The sequence below is a fragment of the Rhea americana genome, unplaced genomic scaffold (genome assembly GCF_003343005.1).
Source record: "Rhea americana isolate MKP2758 unplaced genomic scaffold, rheAme1 scaffold_31, whole genome shotgun sequence".
NCBI classification, from domain to species: Eukaryota; Metazoa; Chordata; class Aves; order Rheiformes; family Rheidae; genus Rhea; species Rhea americana.
The window spans coordinates 6,481,044-6,495,433 of record NW_028186435.1 but is presented as its reverse complement, the minus strand read 5'-3'; the positions used below and the strand labels follow the sequence as shown (position 1 = coordinate 6,495,433).

At 43.9% G+C, this 14,390-nt stretch overlaps 1 protein-coding gene across 7 annotated transcripts in view; it reads left to right on the top strand.

Moving 5' to 3' along the window:
- ATXN1 (ataxin 1) overlaps positions 1 to 7,285 on the top strand; it is a 310,686-nt gene extending 303,401 nt beyond the window's left edge. For all 7 annotated transcript variants that reach the window (XM_085310066.1, XM_085310065.1, XM_085310062.1 and 4 more), the window contains one exon: positions 6,734 to 7,285. In XM_085310066.1, the coding sequence (XP_085166192.1) occupies positions 6,734 to 7,264 (531 nt within the window). In that variant the 3' untranslated portion in view covers positions 7,265 to 7,285. The remainder of the gene's footprint in view (positions 1 to 6,733) is intronic.
- The last annotated feature ends 7,105 nt before the right edge of the window (positions 7,286 to 14,390 follow it).

Here is a 14,390-nt window from a genome sequence, read left to right as displayed (position 1 = left end):
TTTTCCCTTGCCTGGTTAGAGAGAGAGAGCATTTCTGTGTGTCTGAAGTCTCCAGTGACCTCACCCTCAGCCTAACATGGATATATGGAAGCATTTAGCCTTATTAGCAGGCATGCAATAGTCATTACTTATTAGAAAATTGCCTGTGAAGAGAGCTTTGGCTTCTCATTGAAAGAACAGCATTCAGTCTTGCTGTTTAGAATAGTGATGCTGTGATGCTGCTTACTTAAATATGTATTGACTCCAGAGTACAGTGGGAATATAGGTGCATGCGTAGTTCGGCTTTGCAAAATATTTTGTTATAGTTAACTTTCACTCTCTTATGTACTTCTGGGAAGAGGGAGCTTTCATAACAGTATTGTTAGAATGTAGATTATAAAGGATAAGTACCACACAAAAATACCATCGTTACCATTAGCTTCTGTCCGCTTTATAGACTCCTCCCAATGATCTCTGGGAACTCATTATAATATTGATGAATTTGTATTTTCAGACTCTGTACAAACATTAGCTAATTCTCACATCAATTACAGGGAAGAGGTAGGAGTTTATTTTTAGCTGGGCATGTACAACTGTAATATAAACAGGGAGGCACTATATAGCTGCTGCTGTGTCGCATAACTGCAAGCACACAGCTCTCCCTTCCCAGCACCGCACCACTGAGGCAGAAAGAGCTCTTCCTCCTGGCTTCCCCTTGCCTCCCATCACCTTGCACATCCAACCCTGTTCCAGGTACTGAAACCTAGAAGAAAATTAACCCACCTAAAGCTATATGCATTTTCAGTGGAGAACTGACCTTAGCCCATGAGGGATGCTTGGTTTCCATTTGACTGCATCCTTACTGTGGATTAGTAAGAAGTGAAGCAAATATCAAATGGACCAAAACCCAAAGTCTTTACTTTGCTTTATGCGACTTTTAATCCTCTGGATTCAAGTTGCCTGAAAAAAAGACCAGTGGAGCTGTATCTCTTTGTAGTTTAAAATGTTATTCCTGTAATAACACACACATTATCATTTATTTGTCCTTTCTGTTGCTGCCAGGAACAAGCAGAAGGTAGGAATTCACCCGTTAAGGTCAATACACACAGGAGATGCAAAATAAGTTTTCTGAAATGCTCACTTTCACTCCTAAAGTTCAGTTTCCAATTATTGCTGTGGAAAATGTTCTATAATATTTAGGTCCCCCAAAGAAACCTGAAATACAKCTTTTAAAAAAAAAAGATGAAGATCTAGTTTATAACCTTTCTCTTTTTTTAAACAGAATCGTAGGCATTAGGAATGGAAAAGACCTATTAGACCATCTAGTATAGTACCCCTGCCAGTTTAGCGTATATTTTTTTAGAGCTTCATCCAGTTTAGCTTTCCATTTATATCTCTGCATGCGCACAAACCAGTCACTTTCTCTTTTGCTCAGCTCTCTGCTTTTCATTATCTTTGGCACTGTTACAGACACAAAAAGGGAGAGTTTGACTCTGTTCGCCGCCACAGATGGAGATCTCTGCCTGCCTTCCACTCATGTGATCTCCGCCGCTTTGTTCCCCGGGCACGGGGGCAGCAACGCTTTGTTCCGGTGAATGACAGGGAAGCTGTATTCTCTGCTCAAATGTGCATTACTGAATTCGGGGAATGCAGCAGATAGGGACTCATGTGATGAACGAGCCACCCAGTGGTCCAGCAGAAATGGCTTGCCTTGAGAAATGGAGTTTCCCTGCTGCGGGTTCACGTAGCTGCAGAGAGCTGTAGCTGCTAACCTTCAAGCACGGGGTTGTTAGAGCGTTAGCATGCTGAAGTGGGGCTGGATGCAGTCACGGTGGGCTGCTGAAGGCCTTACAGCCACTCTCCTGTACCCCAGCCCAGCCCATGCCAGGTAGTCCCTGTGGCAGGAGGTACTGCCTGCAACCCCATCAATCCCTCCAAGCAAATCCGCTCTTGTGAAGACAGATGGTGTTTSGGAGTGGTGGAAATAGTGGCATTAGGAGTCCAAAAATCACTGKATAGGGGAAGTCAGGTGGGACCTGGGCACTGCAGGGTCTTCTGTCTGGTAGTGAAAGGGAAGGAGCACAAAAGAAAGCAATCTCATGAACTGCATGCCTTCCATGTAAAAGTTACAATCTCCGTACAGAACAGGGAAGCATTCAGAGGTGAATGCTCTTCCTCAGCAAGATTTTCCCCTCAGTAGACAAAGCTTCACAAGTCTCAGAAGTGTCCTTCCTACTTTTCCAGTGTCAAGAGGAATTTATCCCTTAGTGAAGAAGGCAGGGTCTTTTACCTTCCAAAAACACTGGGATCTTGGACTTTCCCACATGGGGAAGGAGGCAAAGATGTCTCTTGCATGCCTGGTGGTTCCCTAAAGCTGCTCATACGTTTTTCTGTCAGGGCTGCATGTCATGGTTTTCCYAGGTCCTGGGAAACATATCCTGGATATATTACTCTATCTGAAGAGGGGGGAAGCAAAAATATATATGAAATATAGTTACCTAACCCCTGCCCATTTCCTGTGCTGTTTGGCAGCCCTCACCACTGAGATGTTCCTTCGTCAGAGGAGGGCCCTGACTGCCTTCTTTTATGGTGCAGACTATCCTGTGCTGACTCTCATGATCTTGGTGAATTATGCCGTCAAGTAAATTACTGAATCCTTTTGCCTGACCTCTTTCCTCCTGTTGACTTTAATAGAAGATGAAGGTGCCCAGCAGTTACCAGAATCGGGCTCTTATAGACTTGCATGAAAAGAGACGAATGATATAAAGCAGTGTTATTAGATGTTCTCACCATCTTTATCATCTGTATTCTGAAAAGAGTTCCCTTTTAAAATAGTTAAAATATGTGAGGATGTATTTTAGTAAGAGCCATAATGAACAGGAGAAAAGTTTTACCTGGCTCAGTATCTGTCAATGGCCAGCCGTGAATGCCCTCCCTCTTCTTACCCTGAAGGGCAAAGAAGAGGACAAGCATGTACTTACTGATGGTTGTCAAAACCACTCTTGCAGGATGTAAGAGATTGTGGCTCCTGAACTTCCTAAACCAGAGATCTCATCCTTCTGCTTAAAGCCTTTTGATGGATTTTTATTGCATTTTAATAATATCAGAGAGAAAAGACTTCATTGGATGTTTACATTTATTAAAATACAGTCTGTACTAACTAGTTTTATTAGGCAGCTTTTGCTTTAGTGCTTGTCTGGTGGGTTAGAGCAGCAGGCCCTGAGACTAAAGTTTCTGTGTCGTTCTGCAAAGGCACCGCAGTCTGGGTGACAGGCACAGCACTTCCCGTGCCTCCCATCGTCCCACAGGTGTGCCAGCTCCAGGGTGCATTTCCAGAGCAATCTGGATTGCATTCCCTAAGTACTGAGTTTGCTTGAGAAATAAAATGATAAATTGATGAAGATAACAGCAGATATTCGGTGGCTGCTTTGAAACATTTTGGGTGTTTTCACTTGTTCTTAAAAAGTAGAAATACAAAAGGATCTTTGCAGTAGAGCCCTGGCATACTTACAGAGACCAGCATTTTGTTTTCTTCCTTTATTGTCTTAAAAAAGCACAGAAACAAGTTCCAAATCCTTTTCTTTCTCTCATACAGTAATAACAATAAGATGTTGCAGGAGGGAACTTTTAAAATTAAATTTTCCTATTTTAATGCAGTAGTCCTCCAGGGAAAAATGATGCAGAGGGGTTTTTATTGAACTCCCACAGTTGAGAGGTCTTTGACTAGCATTGCTTATAGAAAATGGTTACTTTAAAATCGTGATTTAGCTGTATCCAGTATTAGCTAGCTAAAACAGTGCTTGATAATCAGTGAGGGAACCCATTCTGAATTGACAGATGTGTATGAACACTGTGACTGGATCATGAAAATTGTAGCATTTTACCATCTTTATTATTTGACGTTATTCATGATCACCACCACCAGTTCTGAGGTTTGTTTCAAAGACTGACAGTTCAAAGAAGTGTTTTATATGTCACGTAAGAAGAACATGTGGAACCACACAGGTACTTGTGTGTCAGTGAGGATAATGCTCGCCAACACATATGATTCACATAGATACAAATAGCGTTTTACAGTGATGGGAAAGTATATTAAAAGAAAAAGAAGGAGCAGGCAGAAAGAAGAGAGGAAGAGGAGAGAAGTAGCAACATCAAAGGAGAAATCTAGGTCTGCTGGATGATCCATGTTGAGAGGGACCTATGGCTCTATGTAGAGAACAGTTTCCACTGAAGTCCATAGGTGGTACAGGATACTCACCACTTCTCCCAGTCAGAGCCCTTACAGAGGCATGTGATGATGGGGTAGGAGCGCAAACTCCAAGCAGATGTTTTCACAGATCTTTGGGATGTTTCTGCCCAACAACATGAAGTAATGAGATTGTTCGTGTTCCTTAGCCCCACTTGATTTAGTTCAGGGCATAAACCAGGCTTGAAAGACAGATGCATTTACAGTACTGCAGTGCATGTACTTGACTGCTGGCAAACAGTTCTGATCAGAGTAAGTTTAACATGACGGAGGGGAGAGTATCTTGTGCCTCTAAACTGCTCCTTCTGAAATTCCTTATACAGTGGCTTACTACATTGGGTAGGTGGAGCATCAGGAGAACACCTGGAGTATTATTCGTTGGCTTGATCATATAAGTGTGTGGCAGATTTATGGATGTGTTCAGTTTCTTTCAAAAGAATAAACATTTCTATAAACTGCAATTGTCTGCTAGTGCATAGTGTGGGTTGGAACAGACAAAAATACAGTCAAAATCAGAGCGCTTCCTAGTTCTACAGCCTCCATCTCTGTGTTGTGGGTCATCCTTGGTCTAGTATTTCTACAGAAAGTGGATGTGGAACCAATAGGGTCCAAAGTGAGCTACCTTGGGCCCCGTTTGCAGAGCGAGTGTATCCGAGGTTCACAGCCCAAGCAGGAAAAGCATGGTGACACTGAAGTGCTGCTGCTTTGCCCAGTGYCAAACAAGACTTCTCAGGGCACCTCAGTAGTGCAAAACTAGACATTGTCAGGAATTAATATCCCTGCCAGAAAGGAAGGTGTTTCCAGAAAAAGCCTTTGTGATCACCAAGTCCAACTGCTTCTGCAAGATAGGCCATACAACTTCATTCCAAGCTATTTGAACACAGGAGCATGATGTGTATCTTAAACCTCTTGTGTTCATTAATGTTAAAATGTATTTTTAACAATGCAAAGCCACATTTGGTATGACAGCCTTACTCACTCCCAAGGGGGAGAGTTTTGCAAGTCTGCTGTGATAGTTCTTTCAAGTGAATCCCTGTTTCCTAGAGAGAGAGAAGCCCTTTAGACAGCTGGTATGTTCTGTGCATGCTGAATGGCTTAGAAATGAGATGGGCATGTTTTGTAGCACTTTGGTGTTCTTCTGCATTTAGTGTTTACCAAATTCGGGTTAATAACCAGAGCAGGATCCTGCCCAGATTCCATGGTGACCTTGGGAGGAGGACAGTGGATATCTGGCTTGAGCATAGACATCCCCTTAGAATTGCAGATCTCATTGGTGTTACACACAACATTTTAATAACATATGCCAAATTTTTAAAAAGTGTTAGAATTTCCTGCCATCATTGTGATGTACTAGAAGGACTCATACAGGCTGTGAATTGCACAAGCCCACATCTACTGTCTGAACCTGCAGGCAGACACTGCACAGTGAGCAGCAGGCTACTGACATGCGTAAGGATAAGCAGGTGCTTGAAAATGTTAAGAGCTCTAGGCCCAACATTTGCAATGTCAAGGAAGAGTAAGTAACTCATGCTGGTCTGTTGTCCAGGCTATAACAACCTCCTGTAAGCTGATTAGATACCTTCATAAAAGTATGGATTCTTAAATTAGGGTGAAGTTTGAACTGCCCACAGGAAAAGGAGATAGAAGGGAGAAATTGCAGATGGAGAAGAGGTAGTCCTCTCCCTAATGAGTGGAGATGAACTCAACTGCAGAGCTTAGGCAAGATTGGCAGAGAAAGCTGAACAGTAGAAGCGACAAAACTGTGCTTTGGGTGTTTGAGTGGCGTAATCAGAAAAGACACTTTTTGAAGGCAATGGATGAGAAGTAGGCTTTTGGAAAAGTATGCATGAGAAGGGAAGAAGCTACACTGGTAACAGGACTGCTTGGGGAAGATGGATTCATGGCTGCTGCTGTTACAGGCACAACTCCATACATACGCATGGGCTCATACTGTAAATCAACATGTCTTCAAGTGTTTTATACAGGTAAGTATACACTCACATAGACGGAGCTCAGGAAGGAGAGATACCTTCCCGTGGTCAGTTAGGAAACTGGATGTCAGAACCGGGAGGAGATGCCACACCTCTTCCAGCCTCATGGATCTTCCCTGTAGCAGTCCTTTGATTGGAAAGTATCTAAGCTTCAGATTTGGGTGATAGGAGCTAGGTACCACAAGAGCATGACAGTGAACAGAGTTTTTCAGATGCCAAAGTTATGTATCACTGAGCAGCTATTTCAAGGTAAAGAACAATTCCTGTGGAGGTTTTGTGCTAGAAGTGCTGAGCTCAGAGAAACTGTTAACACTCTTTTGACAAGGACAAGCATGAAGCCAGATGCTCAGTGTCCTGATACGACAGAAACCGCGTGGTGCTTTTACGATATACTACTTTGTTCCCCTCTCCAGGCATGACTGCTGTGTGCTGAGCACGGGCGTGAAGGCAAAGAGATGATCTCATGCTCTGTCTCTCCTTCTCTCTCTCTTTCTGCTGTTCCCCTCTCTTCCTGCAGGTCAGCGTGGAGGTCTTGGTAGAATACCCTTTTTTTGTATTTGGACAAGGCTGGTCATCCTGCTGCCCGGAGAGAACCAGCCAGCTCTTTGATTTGCCATGTTCGAAACTCTCGGTGGGGGACGTCTGCATATCGCTTACGCTCAAGAACCTGAAGAACGGCTCTATTAAAAAGGGCCAGCCCATGGATTCAGCTAGTATCTTGCTGAAGCATTCAAAGAATGACAGTCTAGCTGGAAGTAGACACAGGTATGCGGAGCAGGAAAATGGGATTAATCAGGGAAGTGCACAGATGTTAGCTGAGAATGGTGAACTGAAGTTTCCGGACAAAATAGGATTGCCTGCAGCACCTTTGCTCACCAAAACAGAACCCAGCAAGCCCCCGGCAACACGGAAGAGGAGGTGGTCAGCCCCTGAAACACGAAAACTAGAGAAATCAGAAGAGGAACCACCTTTGACTCTTCCCAAGCCTTCTTTTATTCCTCAGGAGGTTAAGATTTGCATTGAAGGTCGATCCAATGTAGGAAAGTAAAAGTTGTTTGGGGAAAGGAAATTAGGCTATCCCTTGTCATTTTTATCCAGATTACTGTACTGTAGACTAAATAACCCAGTATTTACATGTTATCATCTTATTTTAGGTTTATGTTATAACCTTGTTGTTATAGTTGCAGCTGGTATTATGCAGGAGACTGGTGCATATGTTTTTCCACAAGTGTTTGTCAGTGACTAGGTTTGTTGAGAGCTACRGAAGGGGCAGTATCTGCTTCACGCACCCTTAGTGGAAATGAATGTGTTGTCATGGCTCCTGTTTTCTAACACCTCGTGTAGAACAGGGTCCAGCTGTGATTTTGTTTTCTTCTGTTTTTGTTGTTGGGGTTYTTTTGTTCGTTCGTTTTGGTTTTGGTTCCTGTTGTAGTTTTTGGGGGAGGTGAGGAGAAGGGAACTGTAGCAGAGGTGTCCGTCAGGCGCGTGTGTGGTGTGTGTGTGTCAGTCCCAAGGCGGGATTGCGACTCTGTGGCAGGCTTGTGAAGAGAGTCTCTCACCCCGGGTGAATGCTAAGAACACAACCCACAGATGTTATCAAAAAGGATCAGACAGTCTCTGACATTTTCACAATAAACCAACTCTTACTCAAGGCTCTACAGTATATATATATATATATATATATCTGTGTGTGTGTGTATATATATATATATATATTTGTGTGTGTGTATATGTATATATATATTTTCCCCCCATGGGGTCTGACTGCACTGATTTTTATTCATAAAGCAACTGCCACACCAACATTTCCTTTCTGCTTGCTAGTGCAGTTCCATTGCCAGGAGTTAACACAGGGGAAGGCTGTACTCTTGCCTCGCTCCCCCCGCGGGTTTTCCTTACGGGCGCTGCGGCTGCGCGGGTGCGTGCGTGCCTGCGCGCGGCGAGGCCTCCAGTTCTGTGGATTTGCCTGGCTCAGGCTCACTCCTGTTTCTGTGCAGTGTTAGACAAACGGATCGGGTTATGCCATCGACATTTGCTTCCACGAGGTAGACGCATACTGCCCCTTTGAGATCACAGGCGTAAATTGTTTGCAGTTAGGTTGCGAATCTCTGTCTTTAACTCTAGTACTGTTTTGAGTTCATGACTATGGACAACTGGTGCCACTTTTTTCAAATTGCGGTGTGACACGAGGAGTCGGATGTTGAAGATGAACGTAGAATGTCTTTAAGCACTTAAAATGCTGTTCACACTTTATTGCTGAGCATCCTGGTCTAACACTCGGTGCGTACTGTATCTCACTCTAATCTGCTCGGAAAACAACAACAACAACAACAACAAACAAACAAATCTCTTCAACACTGTAACTACATGCAACTATGTAGAGTTTTCTTACAGGCAAGATGCTGAAAGTTTTAATGTGGTTTCAAAGGGATGAATGTGAATTATTGAACTAGTATGTGACAGTCATTGTCCACAAAGGACTACTTAATAGGAGGCACTTTTTAAACTTTAATGCTTGAGAAAGAGTTAAAGGCATATGCGAGCTGACAGATAATAAAAGAATAAGAGAAAGGAAAAAGGAAAGAGAAAAAAAAATCATTGTCCAGTGTTTTTGAAAAAGATGGACTTTAAAGAATCTTGCAATTTGCACATCTTGAGTTTATCATTTGTGTGGTATTCCTGCAGTTTTTACCTAATAATGTTGGGGGTTGGGGGTTGGGGCAGGGGGGACGGGGACTGAAAGAGCATAAACAAATGTAGCAATTACTCACTAACCTGCCTACGCTCTAGGCCATTTCATAGGGTTCTGTTCCTTTCAGAGTTCATTTTTGGTCTTTCTACCATATCTGCCACACAGAACCAGGTCCTACCGGGACAGCTCTGAGAAGTTTTTCTTCAGACTTACTGAGAGAGTTTTCCACAAGAAACATTTCTATACAAGGTGTTTGTTTTTAAAACAAACCGGTTGTTATTTTATTATTATTATTATTTGTTATTTTAATTGCATTGTTTTCCATTTGAAAGACTAGATTTCAGAGCTTGGTACAAAACAGGAGGGGAGGATTCATGCCGTTCAGTCTTTTCTTTCCCCCAAATCTGGAAGGTAGGGCCGGATCCTTTGAGGTGCTGTGCACCATGCCTCCAGTCAAAGTCGGGGGATGCGCAGGTATCATGAGTACTGCAGGTCTGAGCTAAAGCCTGCTGCTGCCAGCAGAAAGAGCTCTTCGATTTCAGTGGGATTTAGCTTGGGCCCTGCATGATCGAGCGTTCGTCTTGTTATTTTTGGCTGGTGAGTTTGCATCCTTCGGGTAGTTTTGAAGAAGCTGTACTAACCGGGAGAAAAGGAAAAGAAAGTTCTTAATTAGAAATGCAGTACCTAAAATGACAAAAAATTATTTAAAATCTTGATTTCCCTCTCCCCTGAAGTACAGTGCTTTTATTTAAGAAAAGAAATGTTAACCCCAAACCCCAGCTTTGACTCTGTTATTTGTTACTTGAAATTTAGCTCACACCAGAACTAATTGTTTTTTTACCGTTTTCTGGGGTGCACCAAAAAGTTTAAATAAGTTTAAAATAGCTTGAAACTTTTCTTGAATTTCCTTGAATTTTATTAACCTCTCAGCAGGCTACCAAATAGCTGAGTGGGTTTCTTCTCACAGTCACACTGCTTATTTAGTGCTTATTTGTTAATATTTCTGCTCAGAGAAGTTGCTTAATCTTCCATATACTCTGCTCAGGGCACTTGCAATTTATTGTTTTGTTTTGTCTTCTGTTTTGTTTTTAAGCTTTGATGGTAAAGGAATAGAAAGAATTACAGATTTTAGTTCACGTTCGTACCACTATTTTCATAATTCACACATACTCAGAAAAATCTCAAATAAAACCATACACGTGCACATTTGTGGTTAATAAGGAAGCAGGGGCTATTAAACTGACTGGATCTATTCAACTAACACTAAAAAAAAAWAATAATAATAATAATAAAAAAAATAAGTTTGGAGCAATAGGAATGTACTAGTTCTGTGCTTGTATTTCAGATTGAGGAATTCTGAAATAACTGGTTCTTTCCAAACAATTGTCCCTTTTCGTGCTTTGGCTTTTGTAGGATGTGCAATACTTTACGTGCCAACTTAGACTCACCCGTGGGGTGTTAGCTAGATCTCATACCCACCTCTGATTTCCCCTTTTTGTTTTCCTTTTGTTTCTCTCTTTGTCTTTTGTTTTTCTGTTAATATCCCTCCCTTACTGTCCCCCTCGCCCCCCAAATAAAAGCTGTTTCGGGCTGGGGGCTGCTTTGGCCCCGCTCGTTGGAAATGGGTGTCCCTGGCCCCCACAACGTGAAAGGGAAAAAGATCCAGGATGGGGGGGGGAGAAAAAAGAAAAGCAGCGTAGTCCAAGTCCCCGCCGCGCGCACACCGTCCCCAAGAGAGGGCTTGGGCAATTTCTTCCCTTTTAACRGGGGGGTTTGCAAACGTGCGACCCAGCTCGTGCCCGGGGGCGGGCAGCGCTCTCCCGCACCAACCAAGGGCGGCAGCCTTAGCTGCTGTGCGGCGTCCACCTTGCAATATTAACTGACAGTAGTTTTCTTTTTCTCTTTTTGTCTTTTTTTTTCTTTTTTTCCTTTTTTGTACCAGGCCTGTTTAGTTTACAATGAAATGCATACAATCACCAAGAAATTAGTCAGGGCAAAGAAAATAAAACGAGAACCTCTTTATAAGGATTTCTAAAAATATCTGTCTATCTATCTATCTGTCTATCTATCTATCTATCTATCTATATATCTATATATATAAAATGACTGTTCCTTAGAGTGTTTAACTTAGGCATTGTTTCAGTTTGTCTGGGCCACATCGTGGGGAATTTGAGTTTGATGTCACTTACCTCAAGTCCCATAGTTGAAACCCAAATCAGAGCTGATGTTGTCCTATTTTACGAGTTTGTCCATGTTGGGACTTTTTTCCCCTGGTAAGACACAGACCCCGGGAGGAGGGGGACACTCTTTTTCTTCCTTTAATTCCTTAGTCCCGTCATCGCTTCGTTAGACCCATCGTCCCGTCATTTTCTCCGCCTGGGGGAGTGACATCTCTACTCTCGTTTCCCTAAATCAAGGAACATTTAGAAACCTTTCACACCTTTTACTCAGGGATGGGGCTGGCATATGTGTGGTACACTGATGTGACCAGAAGCAGCACTTTTACTGCTCTGGAGTAGGGATGTACAATGTTACGGACAAGTTTGGATTTCCTGCATCTCACGATTTAACTTTGTAGATACCATGTAGATCGCAATACAAAAAGCAGCAGGCTCAGTGAACTGTCGCTGTTGGTTATCTTGAAAATTCGCTCTCTGCAGAGATTTATTTCACTTACGTGTGTTGCCAATATTAAAAAGGAAACAGTGAAATTGTGTTAATACTTGTAACTGCTAAAAAAAAAAACACACACAAAAACCAGGCTTGGCTCAAGGAGAGCAAATCCTCGATATTTTAAAACACTAACAGTGTTATTTCGAAGAGGGGTTCCTGGCCCAGTTCGGTGTGCTCCGCGGCCCGGTTCTGCAAACGCTTCCACACGCGCTCAGGGAGGGTCTGAGCTGGCCGGCTGGCGGCAGCCGGGCTGCTCGGGAGCCCGCTCTGCAGCACCTGGACTAAGCTTTGCGAGACTGGAGCCGGGGCGAGTTGGGGCCGGAGGCTGCCCTCGATCAGGCAGCTGCGAATTCTTGGGCTTAGTCCAGCTTCACCAGGGTGGACAGCCCTGAGGGGCGAGGGGAGCGGGGGGGATTTGGCCTCTTGAAACACTTCTGCTGTGCCGCGAACTCAAAGAAATTGCAAAATKGGACCTGCACTCCTAGAAGTGATTTCCGCCCTCCCTGCCACCACAGATAACGGCAGAGTCCGCTCCGGGCTCTGACCAAGTGCTGCTGTGAGAAGCAAGGGGAGGCGACGTATTCGCAGAGCGCAGGCAGCAATTTTTTGTTCTGTGGTTCATCCAACCTYCCCCCTCCCCCCTCTCCCCAAACCTGGAAATAGAAAAATGAGAATTTGTTGATACAGATACGCATACGTGCACACACAACCACATAGAAGTGTATGTTTGCACATGAGTAAATTATGTGTGAATTTTTTCAAGCATATGGATATATGGCCACTTGATTTCCTGTCCTGAGGACAGTGTTTTGTTTTGTGTTGATAGGGAAATTCCAAACAAGTTGCACACCTCTACTCCAGAGTTCAATTTCTTTTACATAGACGACCTCGCTTCAGATGTGTTACCTTTACTGATAGGATCTTTTCTTGTAGCACTATACCTTGTGGGAATATTTTTTGATGTAAACCTAATTTGAGAAGCTTATTAAAAAATAGAAACTTTTTTTGAAGCACTCACATTGAGGAGTACAGGTAATGTTTTAAAAAAATTGCACAAAAGAAAAATGAATGTTGGAATGATTCATTCAGTGTTTGAAAAAGAGATGGCTCTGTTTGAACAGTGAGTTTCATACCTTGTTTGTAAAAAAAAAAAAAGTTTTTAAATACAAAAGCAGAGAAAGGTTGAAAGTTACATGTTTTTTGTATATAGAAATTGTCATGTCTAGATGATCTGATTTGTATTGGCTTTGGCCAGGATGAATTATTACTTAAAAGGCTCTTAAAGAACAACTGTGCTTAATTTTCTGTTCGTATTACATGGGTCCCATTTCTGGGGAAGGGAGTCATGCTTCACACTGTTTATTCCTGTGCTGAAAAGACACCTTGGAGCAGCAGTTCTCAAGCGCAGCTACCGGGCACTTCAGAGGGTGGCTGCTGTGCGAAGCTAGGGTCCGACTCTGCCGCCGTGTTTCGGCGTTAGGTCTCCCCAGCTGCCCCGAGGGAGCTCCGGCTCCCCGCCTGGCTGTTCGCGATGGGGGCAGGCCGCGGCGACAGCCTCCCCGGGCAGGATGGGCACAGCCTCGGCGGCCGAGCAGCCACCGCCGCCGCGGGCGTTGGGTCGAGAGCTGCTGCTGGGTGAGGGCGTCCTGCTTTTAGTCCCCGCCTGGAGCCGTTCGCTCCGGGTTTTCCTCTCCCTGGGATGCTGTTCCATGTTTTTTCAGCACTTCCTGTTCCAAAAGAAACCCAAAGAATATAATCCTGAACAAGAAGTGTTTATAACAAGGGATCCTAGCCTACCGCTAAAAACAGAGTAATGCCCAAGGCACCAYGGCCTTTTCCCCCTTTTCGCGCCCCGCTCTCTCCCCACATCTTTCCGAGCTGCTGGGGAGCAGCTATACAAAGCACGTTTCCAGTGATGGTCTTGACTGATGGAGAGACTGGTGTTACTCAGAAGCCAAAAGGAGAGGATCCTAAATTTCAGAGGAGAGGGTCCTTTCCTTGTCCAAAGATTGAGCTGGACAGCCGGGAGCCAGCGGCAGGGAAAAACAGGGGAAGCTGCAGACTCCTCCTGTCCCGCTCTGAGCTGGTAACCCAGGCTTCAGCTCTCACTGYCACGCAGGGTGACCCCGGGCACTCGGAAAAACGGCCCCAATTGTACTACAACGAAGTGCATTCAGCCAATAGGTAGTAGTTATACAATAACAGTCTCTAAGATCTCTGTAGTTTTTCTTGTCGTTATGTGAAAGGACTCAAGTCTTCCACTGAGGATTTATGGAGGCTTCATCCAAGGTTGTTTCTTTTTTGTTTGCTTCTATTTTGAGCGGTCAAAGCTCCTGTGCCCTTTCCCTCGACCATGCAGTAGGTATGCATTGGAAGTGTTGTTTGCAGTAAGCGTTAAGTCACTCGTTGAAGCTGTTGTTGCTGTACTACTGGATTGCTGATGAGCAAAAACTTAAGGGCCCAGATCCTCAGCGGGCTTGGAGTCGGTGTGGGACCATTGGCCTCCAGGTCAGTGCTGCTCTGCCACTTAACACCAGCTGAAGATGTGATCCCTCCCTGGTGTTTGCTTTCAAAATCAAGGACCCCATTACTCTCCCTCTAAACGTGCTCGGCAGGACTCCTGTCCAAGTCAGTAGGTGTTGGATCTGTGTAGCTGAGGATACACATGGGCCAAGAGTGGCTGCAGGTGGCTAAATTATGATGTCTTCTGTCCGGCCATTACACTGGCCTCTTAGCAAAGTTACTAATCTGTTAAGGCATAGATACAACTTTTCACGACAGTCAGCTAATGTTGAAACTCACTAATGTA